The 14749-nt window shown below is 33.3% G+C and overlaps 1 protein-coding gene across 1 annotated transcript in view; it reads left to right on the top strand.

Moving 5' to 3' along the window:
* LOC137387952 (polypeptide N-acetylgalactosaminyltransferase 5-like) overlaps positions 1 to 14749 on the top strand; it is a 33436-nt gene that overhangs the window by 17443 nt on the left and 1244 nt on the right. The window contains exons 6-10 of the mRNA XM_068074468.1: positions 8704 to 8903; positions 10590 to 10783; positions 12200 to 12323; positions 12820 to 12948; positions 13784 to 14017. Of these exons, the coding sequence (XP_067930569.1) occupies positions 8704 to 8903; positions 10590 to 10783; positions 12200 to 12323; positions 12820 to 12948; positions 13784 to 14017 (881 nt within the window). The remainder of the gene's footprint in view (positions 1 to 8703; positions 8904 to 10589; positions 10784 to 12199; positions 12324 to 12819; positions 12949 to 13783; positions 14018 to 14749) is intronic.

Raw genomic sequence — 14749 nt, 5'->3', positions numbered from 1 at the left:
TCATATCCCACATGTAGAGTAAAACAATTTTTATCCCACGACCAAACGAGCGGAGCGAATGTTTGAAAGTTTTATGATAAATGCATGTGCACACAACTCCGGAAAATTATTCATCAACAACGTTACAAACCCTTGTACCGAAATCTCATTAACAAATTCAACCATTTTGTGTTGAGTCGTTTAAGTATAATAACGATACAAAACACATATAAACCTATTTAAATATATTACCAAGTCTTTGAAAAGTGTCAACAGTATCTTAAAACTTACCCATCTGAACAGATTATACACAAATAGACAGATTAATTTGGCCGAAAATCGTTATTAAAACTTCCAAGCCTTACTTTCATCAAAATTAAGACCGGCAATTGAAGCGCCGAGCGACAGAGAATAGAACCATTAAGTGAAAAAATAACGTGCACATTTCATCAGTCTATAGCATTGTCGAATTGCCGAAGGTTTCTGTAATTAACGTAGGAGTACTGAAATATAATCGTTTCTTTTTTGCCGATTTCAAAGTAACTGACATTTTATACACTTTTGAGTACTTTGATATTCTAACTGATGTCCAACGCAGTGAAGGTAAAGGACACGACGATGATATTTTTTTCTAACGATTCTTATGAGATTATTACAATATTTAATTATAAGTTTGGATGACTATTGAAGTGTTATAGTCACACTAACAACATCGATGATGGGCAATATGTTACTGCTATTATTTTTTCTAAATAGTTTTGTTAAATAGATTTTCTAAAAATCTATATAAATATCACAATTTCTTGATATCGCTAACTATGACGTTTTGAAATGTAAACAAAATTGTGCATTGGTTTTCTATTATTACTGTATTACTATATTACTAATATTGGTTATTCTAACAATATCAATGCATTTTACTTCTAATATTGCATTTCTCCTATTGCAGGGGGAGATATATAAACATACAATCCTTTCCTTTCATTATTGCTAATTGTTGTACATAATAACACCCACACCCAGTACATTACAGCTACCATTGCAATTATCCTATTGCACTGCAGTGCCATTTGACTGCTAATATTGCATTGCTCAACCATCAGTACCCTTTCTTTTTTCCAATATCACTTTGGTCGTGGGCTGTATGACAGTGGAATATCACTTTGGTCGTGGGCTGTATGACAGGGAAATTTCTAGTTTCTAGCAATTAAAGTTTTGTGTTTGCTGTTAGCAAAAATGAGCTTCAGGTCCTCATGCTGTGGAAATTTGTGTTTTAGGCTGCCTTCTGTTAGAAACAGTATTGTCAGTAGTGCGGTAACAGAGGGCAACTGAAAATCATCTATCTTTTGTTGCTCTGCCATTAGTCCGTAAAGTTGTTCTAGTGAAATGTAGAAAAACACCTATTCACATGCATACAATATAAGGCTCTTTTAAAGCAAAAACTTGAAACATCGCTTATGTAAAATAACCCTTTTTGACTGTCTTAGTTTTGCCTTTTTGTTAGGCAAAATCAAATGGTCCCATAACTCTTACAACTTCACTGACAAATATTTTGCATGTTCTTTTCATCATCACAAAACTTTCCATTTTGACAAATTCCTCTATTCTCATATTTAAATTGACTGAGGCATAATTTGGTTGAAGTCAGATGCCCTCTTGCTAATGAAGGTCCTTTGGCTTTTACTAGTACCTTGCTAGTCGAGCTGGTTAGCCTGGAGATTTGAGCAGTTCTGTTGAAGACAACCACACTGAAGACTATTAATAAAACTCTGGCTTGATATCTTAAACTTCCGACTACTATAAGACTAATTGTCAAACAATTTTCAGCTTTTATTTGTTCTTTTTTCCAAATTTTTAACATTATTCATTTACTCTTTTTTCTCCTGACATAAACAAAGTAATCCGTTCTTAGTAAAGTACTTTTCTTTAGAAATTTACCTTGTTCATAGTGTCAGCTCTAGTGTTCATATTTCTCTCTACACTGTGTACATAATCCTGTTAAGATTGGGTGTGTGGCTTTCTCAACCTCATAGATGTCGATTTGGCTTTTCCATTTCTATACAGCAATATTGACACTTTATTGAAATATATTATATAAAAAACACATTTCATATTTTTATTTTATTGTCTGCCACCAAGTAAGGTTTTTAGCTAACAAACTATCTCATAAACTCTCTGGTTTTTTAATTTCTGATTTCTGGTTTCCGCTTTCATTCTGTCATTTCTATTTATTGATTGGTAAGTTAATTTTTATATTTTTATTGTCTTTTAATTAATGCTTTTTTGTTTGTATCTTTTGCATTTTCACTTTTTGTTGCTACCTAAAAACGACGAATCATACCAGAGACAAAAGTGTTAGAATATTTTTGCTGCTAATTACTCAGGATTTTTGAAAAAACTGCTGGCAAAATTCAAAGAATTAAAACCTCCCGATTGTTATTGTAAGGAAACTGAAATAGTTTTAAATAAATATAGCTATTTTTTCTGTAGTATTACAAATTTATTTTATTTCAGTATTTTAATTAATTTATTTTAGTATTACCTCACCAAAATACCGTATTTACCTTATGAAAGTTAGCAGGCGCTACTCGTAGTTCAGATATAAGTTTCAACTACAGGTGTAAAACAAAGATATATGCAAAGGATCTACCGGACACAAGTGTGATCATGTGCTTTCATAACGAGGCCTGGTCAGTCTTGCTACGATCAGTACACAGTGTTATAGACAGATCCGATTCTAAACTTCTCAAGGAGATTATTCTGGTTGATGATTTCTCTGATATGCGTAAGTGTCTTAGTGACAGTTTTAAATGGAGAGTACTTGAAGCACCTGCTTATGGCTATATCTATGTAGATTGCAATGTTTTGATATTACCTCGTTCTTACTAATTTACACAAGAAATGAGGGATAAATTACCTTTCCACTAAAAAACGTTTTTAGTTAACCATGAATGATGTAAGCTTATCTCTGTATAGTTCGACTTTGCAGTATTGCTTCCAAATTAATCTCTAATCACAAATGATTATGAAAAAGATAATTTGGGCTGTTATCGGGTGTTTTACAGTGAGTTCTATTGGCCATCTCGGTAACTAAATGAATATCATGTTTCAAACAGTTTACTAACTTATACTGAATTTCTTTTTAGGACAATTGACTACAAAAGCTGAATTTTTGATAGATCACTACTTAAATTTATTTAATACAATTTATTTAATATTATTTAATTAAATAGTTTAATTATTTTAACTATTTGATTGAAAATATAATTTGTTTATTCAGCTACTTAGAGCTTGAGTAATCAAATTAATTCGTCGATTAGATTGAGAAGTTGGCAAGGTAAAGCGTATTAACCACATCGGCGCCATTAACCATATCAACAGTATTAACCATATCAGCAGTATTAACCATATCAACAGTATTAACCATCTCAACAGTATTAACCATCTCAACAGTATTAACCATATCAACAGTATTAACCATATCAACAGTATTAACCATATCAGCAGTATTAACCATATCAGCAGTATTAACCATATCAGCAGTATTAACCATATCAGCAGTATTAACCATATCAACAGTATTAACCATATCAACAGTATTAACCATATCAACAGTATTAACCATATCAGCAGTATTAACCATATTGGCAGTATTAACCATATCAACAGTATTAACCATATCAGCAGTATTAACCATATCATCAGTATTAACCATATCAGCAGTATTAACCATATCAGCAGTATTAACCATATCAACAGTATTAACCATATTGGCAGTATTAACCATCTCAGCAGTATTAACCATATCAGCAGTACTAACCATATCAACAGTATTAACCATATCAGCAGTATTAACCATATTGGCAGTATTAACCATATCAACAGTATTAACCATATCAACAGTATTAACCATATCAACAGTATTAACCATATCAACAGTATTAACCATATCAACAGTATTAACCATATCAGCAGTATTAACCATATCAACAGTATTAACCATATCAACAGTATTAACCATATCAACAGTATTAACCATATTGGCAGTATTAACCATATTGGCAGCATTAACCATAACAGCAGTATTAACCATATCAACAGTATTAACCATATCAGCAGTATTAACCATATCAGCAGTATTAACCATATTGGCAGCATTAACCATATCAGCAGTATTAACCATCTCAGCAGTATTAACCATATTGGCAGCATTAACCATATCAGCAGTATTAACCATCTCAGCAGTATTAACCATATTGGCAGCATTAACCATATCAGCAGTATTAACCATATTGGCAGCATTAACCATATCAACAGTATTAACCATATCAGCAGTATTAACCATATCAGCAGTATTAACCATATTGGCAGCATTAACCATATCAGCAGTATTAACCATATCAACAGTATTAACCATATCAGCAGTATTAACCATATCAGCAGTATTAACCATATTGGCAGCATTAACCATATCAGCAGTATTAACCATCTCAGCAGTATTAACCATATTGGCAGCATTAACCATATCAGCAGTATTAACCATATTGGCAGCATTAACCATATCAACAGTATTAACCATATCAACAGTATTAACCATATTGGCAGCATTAACCATATCAACAGTATTAACCATATTGGCAGCATTAACCATATCAGCAGTATTAACCATATTGGCAGCATTAACCATATCAGCAGTATTAACCATCTCAGCAGTATTAACCATATTGGCAGCATTAACCATATCAACAGTATTAACCATATTGGCAGCATTAACCATATCAGCAGTATTAACCATCTCAGCAGTATTAACCATATTGGCAGCATTAACCATATCAGCACTATTAACCATATTGGCAGCATTAACCATATCAACAGTATTAACCATATCAACAGTATTAACCATATTGCCAGCATTAACCATATCAGCAGTATTAACCATATTGGCAGCATTAACCATATCAGCAGTATTAACCATATCAGCAGTATTAACCATATCAGCAGTATTAACTATATTGGCAGCATTAACCATATCAGCAGTATTAACCATATCAACAGTATTAACCATATCAGCAGTACTAACCATATCAGCAGTATTAACCATCTCAGCAGTATTAACCATATTGGCAGCATTAACCATATCAGCAGTATTAACCATATCAGCAGTATTAACCATATCAGCAGTATTAACCATATTGGCAGTATTAACCATATCAACAGTATTAACCATATTGGCAGTATTAACCATATCAACAGTATTAATCATATCAACAGTATTAACCATATCAGCAGTATTAACCATATCAGCAGTATTAACTATATCAACAGTATTAACCATATCAACAGTATTAACCATATCAACAGTATTAACCATATCAGCAGTATTAACCATATTGGCAGTATTAACCATATCAACAGTATTAACCATATTGGCAGTATTAACCATATCAACAGTATTAACCATATCAACAGTATTAACCATATCAACAGTATTAACCATATCAGCAGTATTAACCATATCAACAGTATTAACCATATCAGCAGTATTAACCATATTGGCAGTATTAACCATATTGGCAGTATTAACCATATTGGCAGTATTAACCATATCAACAGTATTAACCATATCAACAGTATTAACCATATCAACAGTATTAACCATATCAGCAGTATTAACCATATTGGCAGTATTAACCATATCAACAGTATTAACCATATTGGCAGCATTAACCATATCAGCAGTATTAACCATATCAACAGTATTAACCATATCAGCAGTATTAACCATATCAGCGGTATTAACCATATCAGCAGTATTAACCATATCAACAGTATTAACCATATCAGCAGTATTAACCATATTGGCAGTATTAACCATCTCAGCAGTATTAACCATATTGGCAGCATTAACCATATCAGCAGTATTAACCATATCAACAGTATTAACCATATCAGCAGTATTAACCATATCAACAGTATTAACCATATCAGCAGTATTAACCATATCAACAGTATTAACCATATTGGCAGTATTAACCATATCAACAGTATTAACCATATCAGCAGTATTAACCATATCAACAGTATTAACCATATTGGCAGCATTAACCATATCATCAGTATTAACCATATCAACAGTATTAACCATATCAGCAGTATTAACCATATCAACAGTATTAACCATATCAACAGTATTAACCATATCAGCAGTATTAACCATCTCAGCAGTATTAACCATATTGGCAGCATTAACCATATCAGCAGTATTAACCATATCAACAGTATTAACCATATTGGCAGTATTAACCATATCAACAGTATTAACCATATCAGCAGTATTAACCATATCAACAGTATTAACCATATTGGCAGTATTAACCATATCAGCAGTATTAACCATATCAACAGTATTAACCATATCAGCAGTATTAACCATATCAACAGTATTAACCATATTGGCAGCATTAACCATATCAACAGTATTAACCATATCAACAGTATTAACCATATCAACAGTATTAACCATATCAGCAGTATTAACCATATCAACAGTATTAACCATCTCAGCAGTATTAACCATATTGGCAGCATTAACCATATCAACAGTATTAACCATATCAACAGTATTAACCATATCAACAGTATTAACCATATCAACAGTATTAACCATATCAACAGTATTAACCATATCAACAGTATTAACCATATCAACAGTATTAACCATATCAACAGCATTAACCATATCAGCAGTATTAACCATATCAACAGTATTAACCATATTGGCAGTATTAACCATATCAACAGTATTAACCATATTGGCAGTATTAACCATATTGGCAGCATTAACCATATCAACAGTATTAACCATATCAGCAGTACTAACTATATCAACAGTATTAACCATATCAACAGTATTAACCATATTGGCAGTATTAACCATATCGGTAGCATTAATCATACCCGCAGTATTAACCATGTCAGTAGCATGAACTACATTGACGGCGTGTTAAAATATTCTTATCAAGTTATATAAGGTAAAGGTTACAAAATGCCTTTGGTCATTATTCATTGGCAATGCGCCAGGCTAATGGCAAGTGGCAGGCAACTACATTACCTGCCACTTTTATAAGCTGTTTTTAACACCCATGCAAAGCCTGGCATCTGGCTAATCAAGTTATAAAATGTAAGTGATAGAAAATGCCATTAAGATCGACTAGTCTGGTTTTGCTTTATTGAAGTTGCCATTCCTGTCAGATAGCCCAATTACTAAAAGTCGATGTTGTTCACTTTTTAAAACTTGATTTGCCTCATATTATGTATAGCATATTTAAAGTATAATATATTTAAATCATATTATTAAGCTTATTTAAGAAGAGTGTTCACATAGCAATGATTTGCAAGCAATTACACAGCTAGCACCTCAAACATCTCAAACTTCATGTCTAAAATTAATTTTTGTACAACCATTAAACAACATTTGAACAACCATTTGAACAGCTTTATTTGATTTTAACAATAACTGTTTATTCTTCATTAACTGTTTGTAGCCCATTTGGGTGAGCAACTCCAAAATTACATGGACAAGCTAAGTATAGTGCAAATAATCAGAATGAAGAAGCGGGAAGGTCTAATCAGATCTAGGCTGGCTGGTGCCAAGGCAGCATCCGGTGCCGTGCTGACTTTCTTAGACTCACACATCGAGTGTACTGAAGGTATGTGGGGGTGTGAACTTTATACAGTTTTATCCACTAGCATAGGTAGTATATCGACTTTCCTTTTGAGAAAATTGAGAAGTATATCAGCTTTTGGTTTTTTATACAGTTTATATTGACTTATAAGTTAAGTGAATAGAATATAGGTCAAATGTAAATGCCATTTTAAGCCTTTTGGTATAATCTATCCCTGTTGTCTTTCTTTTGAAACTTTATCCATTTTTTTCTGGAACTTACCTATGAATTATGCTGTCTTCATCAATAAAATTATGAATGTTTTGCTCTGCAACCACTGCAACACAATTTGTAAATAATTCATAAAAGACAGCTAACAGATTCTGTTACGAAATTTTGATGACTTATGTATACCTGATTATATATATATTATTATATTGGCAATAATTTCATTTTAAATAGGAATGTTTTAAAATTATGTTATACAATTATAACAAAACAAATAAAAAGAAAGGAAGGACAACAGTAAGCAGTAAAATCAAATAAATGGGTTTAACAAATAAAGTTTAAAATACTTTTCTCTGCTGAGAAAGCGGATAATTTGTTAAAGTAGATGGCAATGAAATTTTCAAAATAATTGTTAGATTTTGTATGCAATTAATTTATGTTACTTGAATTAAATGAGTTGAAAACCTGAAACCGTCGTATAAAAATGAGGACACAAGCCATGAAAGATATTGATACCTTTAATTGGCGTAGAACCACTTCTATTAAAGTAATGTAAAAATGACTTCTCCCTGTTCAGTCATAAAATAGTAAATGTCCCAAACTTGGGAAATTATTTTAGCACTCCTCATTTCAGGACTTTATTATCTAATTTTATTGAGCCACCTCATACTTTTTGGCAAAAAATTAACCTTTAAATTTCTTAATCACCATAAAAAATTTGCCAGTTTTCTTGAACAAAACCTTTGTATTTAAAGCATCCTACAGCAAACTATTTGTTTTTTGACACAATGTGATACATCCAAAGCAGCTCAGCATTTCCTTTGTCTTTCAGGGTGGTTGGAGCCTCTGCTAGATGAGATTCGGATCAACAGAACAACAGTTGTAACTCCAGACATTAATACAATTGACAACATGACTCTAGAATACAAAGCAACTAGTGGAAGTGACATTTATGTCGGGGGCTTCGATTGGAATTTACATTTCATTTGGTATATTCCACCAAAAAATGAGAAGAATCTAAGAAAAAATAAGGTAATAGATAATGTAAAATAGTTAAAAGTATTGTGCTAAAAAAGATTAGGAGATGTTAAAGATTGAACCAGGGTCTGTCTGCATGTACTAAGTTATCTTGCATCTAGACTGCCAACTGGTGATTGTATTAGAATTAAGAAACAGCGAAACAGCTCTCCTGTATATGATAACTAGCTGTGCCTCCTGGCGTTGCCCGGGTATTAAAAATCAGCTTATAAACAATGAGAAATGATGAAATTTGCCTACTACTTGCTATTAGCCTGGCACAATGCCAATGGAAAATGGTATTAAAATCAACTTATAAACAACGAGAAGTAATGAGAGTTGCCTGACATTTGCTATCAGCCTGGCACATTGCCAATAGAAAACTTCAGTAGGCTTGCTAATAAGCCCTAGGCTTCAAATGATGGTACACCATGACATTGCGACAGCGTTGTCCAGCTACAGCTATTCTAATAATAGCTATAACTGGACATACTGAAGAACAACAAAACTCCACATTTATGTATATATCCAGGCAACCAGCTGAATGATAGTTTCCGCTCTAGCCATTCATAAACTTTTGTAAACGATGAATGAAAAACAGATTATGTTATATGTATATTTGATTCATTGTAATGAGAGCTGCAATTTTAATTTTAGTTCCTTCTATTTCAAATCAGCTTAATTTGATTTTCTTTTAAAAAAGACTCACAGGCTCCTCACTATTCAAATATAACTTTTACATCAATTTTAAACTATCAGGACTGATTAAGAGCAGTATGGATGGTAAAGTTCTTTATTTTTGTGTTACTATAGTAGTTGTTTCAAATGTGCCAGTTTTTATGCAATCACAAAACTATGTATACACAATTAATGGGATGATTAATATTATGGCCAATATGGGGCTCAAATGTGGGCTCAAACCTCTGACATTCAGCTTATTACAACGACATGCTCAACAACTGTTGTAACCTCCCACCTCCCACCTCTCAAAGCATCTGAATAATTATGCAAATTAGAGAATAAAGATAGCTTTTGTGACATAAAAAGAGACGGATGGACAATGACCAACAATAATATAGTTATTGCCTAAAGAAGTAGAACTAGCTAAAACTGAGTAATTGAAATTGCAATTTTTCATATGCGTACTATTTTACACTCAGGCAGGAGTTAGTTACAACTTTATCATGATTAGCGGGTGCAAGTTTGGTTGTTGCTTTCAGTACCAGTCATTGTTATATCTAATGACTATACTAATGTACATTATACTGTTTCAGCGTATGTTAGTATACATGTTGTCACTACATACGTATGATGGTATATCACATTGGCTACAATCTTGGGCTTAGATCAAAGGTACTCAGGGCAAACTCAGATGCTAAATCTAACATAAAATAACATTTCTTACAAAACCAGTTGCAAACTTAAAACAGAAATGTAAAATAGTTACAACTTTGATTGGTATTAGCTACTACAGAGAACTAGAAAAAACATTGTGACTTCCTTCCAAATGTAAAGAAACATACCACATTTAGAAAACTGGCAAGTATATACAGAGGATTGTTTGAGACCTCATGGGTAAAAATTGAGAAATCAACTTATTAACGAAAAGAAAAATATAACTGCTCTACAAGGGAGGAAGCTTTTGAAGTTTCCAACCAGACATATATGTTTCTATGTTTGGTCATTATCTCTGTGTCCTAGGTAGCACCAGTCCATTCCCCTACAATGATTGGAGGCCTCTTCTCAATCAGCAAGGATTACTTTGTAGAGCTGGGTACTTATGATGCAGGGATGGACATTTGGGGTGGAGAGAATCTAGAGATATCATTTAGAATATGGATGTGTGGAGGTACCCTAGAAATCATCCCTTGTTCACGTGTTGGTCATATTTTCAGGTGAGATCAGGTTTTATTTAATTAACCAGCACATCAACTTAATCATACTCGTGTGTATTCAAGTTCTATAATTGCGCCTTATTCATCTTGGTTAGCTTTTTATAAAAATCTAGAAAGATCGTACAGACAACCATTTCTGCTCAAACAATTCTTTCTATTTTAATTATTAGCCAAGACTGAAGAGCATGTCCATATATTCATTATACTAAAATGTAATCACTGAACTAGTACTACTAGTCACTACTAGTCTAGTAGTGACACAGAGTTAACAGCCGAAACTAATACTGAGAATAAAATGCTTTATGTGTAATGTATTATTAATGCTCCCTGAACATAGCTTGTAATAAAACTAATAGTAGCGATAAGTACAGTTGTTTCCTTAATGCTCCCTTAACGGAGCATGGGATAAAACTAAGCCCGGTTCCCATATCAATTGCTAGACTCCGGCGGTAACATGCACAGTAAAACGCTTGCTCAGTAAGACGCTAGGCTCTGCGGGATATGTTCACATAAAGCCACATCGTTAATAATATCGTAAACATAATTGCGTAATCAAATAAAATGTTTGCTCGCCATGCCGTTCCTATAATGGTGACCTTCACCCGGACATTGCATTTTGGGAATGTTTTGCCTGCGACCATTTGCAAAATTTGAACAGCGCTAAACTATTGCGATGCCGCCGGCAACCACCGGCGGCCCTCGGCGGCCTTCGGCGCATACGTTCCCATTTCATCGCTAATAGCGACGTATATGGGAACCTGGCTTAACAGGCCTGATAAATAAATTAGCCCCCTTAATGCTCCCTGACCATAGCAAGTGATAAAATTGGCAGTGCCTATAAGTACAGTTATCCCCTTAAGGAAACAACTGTATTTATCGCTACTGTTAGTTTTACTGCTTGCTATGTTCAGGGAGCATTAAGGAGGCCACTGTATTTACCAGTACTGCCAATTGTATCACCTGCTATGGTCAGCTTTTAATTGCAAGCAAGATTTCAAGTTTTGACAGTTTCTTCCTTCTCCTCTAATTAGCTATTATTAACCCATTTGATTGGCAGTTTAAAAAATAAAAAAAGAAGATGAATTTATGAACAATTTACAATTTTACTGTCCAAAAGTATTTGCTCAAATCAGTTGCATTTCTTTTGCAATCATTTTGAAAGCTGGCTTATGATTGCTATATAACAACCAAGAAGTTGGTCACCAATATCAGTTTAAGTTAAAAGTTAATGAAAAGTTTTACTAATACCTTAATAAAGTACCAAATTTACAGAAGTGCTTTATTTCTTTATCATTATTAACACTGCAAACAACATAAGTTTTTGTATGTTAAGAAAAAAATGTTCATTACCTAATGCAAATGTCACCCATACATCCAGAAAAGGCGTCAGTATAACTTATAGACACTTAATTTTAGAACTCGGATACCATATAAGTTTGCGAAGGCAGCGAACATAATAAAAAAGAACAGCATAAGACTGGCAGAGGTCTGGCTGGATGAATACAAGAACTTCTACTATGAGCGGTTGAATCAGGACCTAGTAAGTATACATTTCAATATTACATAGATTTACCAACACTTCTCCAACTATGTTGACTTACCACTCATTAAAGTAACTTGCTACTCATGAAAGTGACTTACCACTCATGGAAATGACTTACCACTCATGAAAGTGACGTATCACTCATGAAAGTGACTTACCACTCATTAAAATGACTTACCACTCATTAAAGTGATTTACCACTCATTAAAGTGACTTATCACTCATTTAAGTGACTCACCACTCACTAAAGGGATTTACCACTCATTAAAGTGACTTACCACTCATTAAAGTGACTTACCACTCATTAAGGCGACGTTATATATATGAAGGCGGCTTACTTTTCATTACGGTGACTTGCGATTCATTAAGGTGACACAATTCCAAATGCTCACTAATTCTTTAAACACCCACTTGAATAAGACACTCTGCCACTTAGTTGCATTGGAGCAACAACTCCTTACGCATATAATGTGACCATTTTATCATATTTCAGGGAGACTATGGAGACATATCTTCAAGGATCAAGCTTAGGCAGAGATTGAAGTGTAAATCATTTGACTGGTATTTGAAAAATGTTTATCCTGAAAGGTTTATACCAAACCAAGCAATACACTCTGGCCAAGTATGTTTCATGAAATTTTATTTTATTTTTTTACCTCTAAACCCATATTATCAGGTACAATAGGCAGAGATGAGCGAGTTGGATGTTCCATAAAAATAGAACATCTACGTGTAGCTTAGAGTTTTGACAACTATAAAGGGAGTTTCAACCTGTATATTTGCCAGGTTACTTAGGTCAATTTGGAAAATATTTTATCAGAAATTACAGATATTTTTTATCATTTCATATTTTGTTTGTTGATTAGGTGATCTGGATGTCCGAATGTTCCACAGTTAAAATTTACAAAACTGTATCACAGTTAAACACAAAAAAGATGTACCCAGTTTTGTTGATTTTAATTTTAAAACATTTGGATGTCAGTTCACTTAAAACAGCAAAAAAATTTCAAACGATAGAAATATCTATACTTTCTGAAAAATCTTTTAAGATTTGGTATGAGTAACCCTTTGAAGAGGTAGTCTTATATTATTGTGTGGCTGAACAGTGGGACACTTCTGTGAATTGCTAGAAGAAACACCCGATTCACAGATTTCAAATTGGCATGCATGTTACTACATGTAAAGTTTGATGGATAACTTGTGTCACCTCTTCTTTGCTTTTCTTACCTTAGTACATTATAAATACCCTAACATCTCAATGAATAAACATATCGGCAGGTACGGAAAACAATAATATGTAGCCTACTTCTTGGGTTACACCTGTACGTACAAAATAAAGTTAACCACCGTTGCCTGTTTTTACCTGCAGGTGCAAAATAAAACTAATAACTACTGCTTAATTCAAACCTGCAGGTGCAAAATAAAGCTAATAACTACTGTCTGGTTTTTACCTGCAGATACAAAATAAGGCTAACAACTACTGCTTAGATGGACCATCCGACTACCTCTCTGATGACGTGCCTATTGGTTTTCAAAAGTGTGACAGCCTCAAAGGTAATCAGCTCTGGTTGATGAGTGAGATAGGAGAAATAAGACGAGATGAGGTCTGTCTTGACTATGCCAACAGCGGTAAAGTGAAAACATATGCTTGTCATGGTGTGAAAGGAAACCAGGAATGGCTGTATCAAAAGGTATGTCAAGGAAATGAAGGAAACTGGGGAAGGGGGGAGGGGGGGTGGTTTAATATCAATCAATTTAGGTGCTGTTCATTTACACTTTTGTAGACTCAAAACATGATGGAAATGTCTGATCATAGATGCAAACATGAAGTTTACCCAGCATGGACTAGTGTGTCACTTTGTTAGTTTCAAACATGACTGTCTCAAAGCGTTAAAAACTGAAAAATGCATTTTCATTATAAGACATTACTAAACGTGGCTGTATTTTAGATAGTACTTTTTCAGTTCTGTATTAAATTAAACAAAAATTAAAGGTTAGAGGACTTAAATGACAAAAAATGGATATGCTCTTTATAAACTATAAAACATATAGCACATATTTTACAAGAGAAGATTAGATTCACTAGGTGAACGAGTAACATTAGCGGGGCAAGTAGAATGTTTACCATAAAATGGTTACTGTAAAACCTCTATTTGAAAGCAATGGCTCTCAATTTTTCAACTCTTCTCACAGGGTGGTTTTTTATTAGAGGTAACGTTCAAATAAAGGTGGTGTTCAAATAGAGGTTTTTCGGTAAGTTTGATTTCATTAAAAAATATAGTACAAAAAATAATCAAACTATTTAACTTATAAACTAATACTATTCCAATAGCAGACCCAAAATAATTTATAAAATGAAAATTCGGATAATTTTAAGCAAAGATTCGGTGGCTATTAAAATGCCTACTGGTATTTTTTATAAA

Source organism: Watersipora subatra, chromosome 2 (assembly GCF_963576615.1).
Source record: "Watersipora subatra chromosome 2, tzWatSuba1.1, whole genome shotgun sequence".
Taxonomy (NCBI): Eukaryota; Metazoa; Bryozoa; class Gymnolaemata; order Cheilostomatida; family Watersiporidae; genus Watersipora; species Watersipora subatra.
Note: the sequence above shows the minus strand (reverse complement) of the source record. Positions and strands in the feature narration are given on the sequence as shown.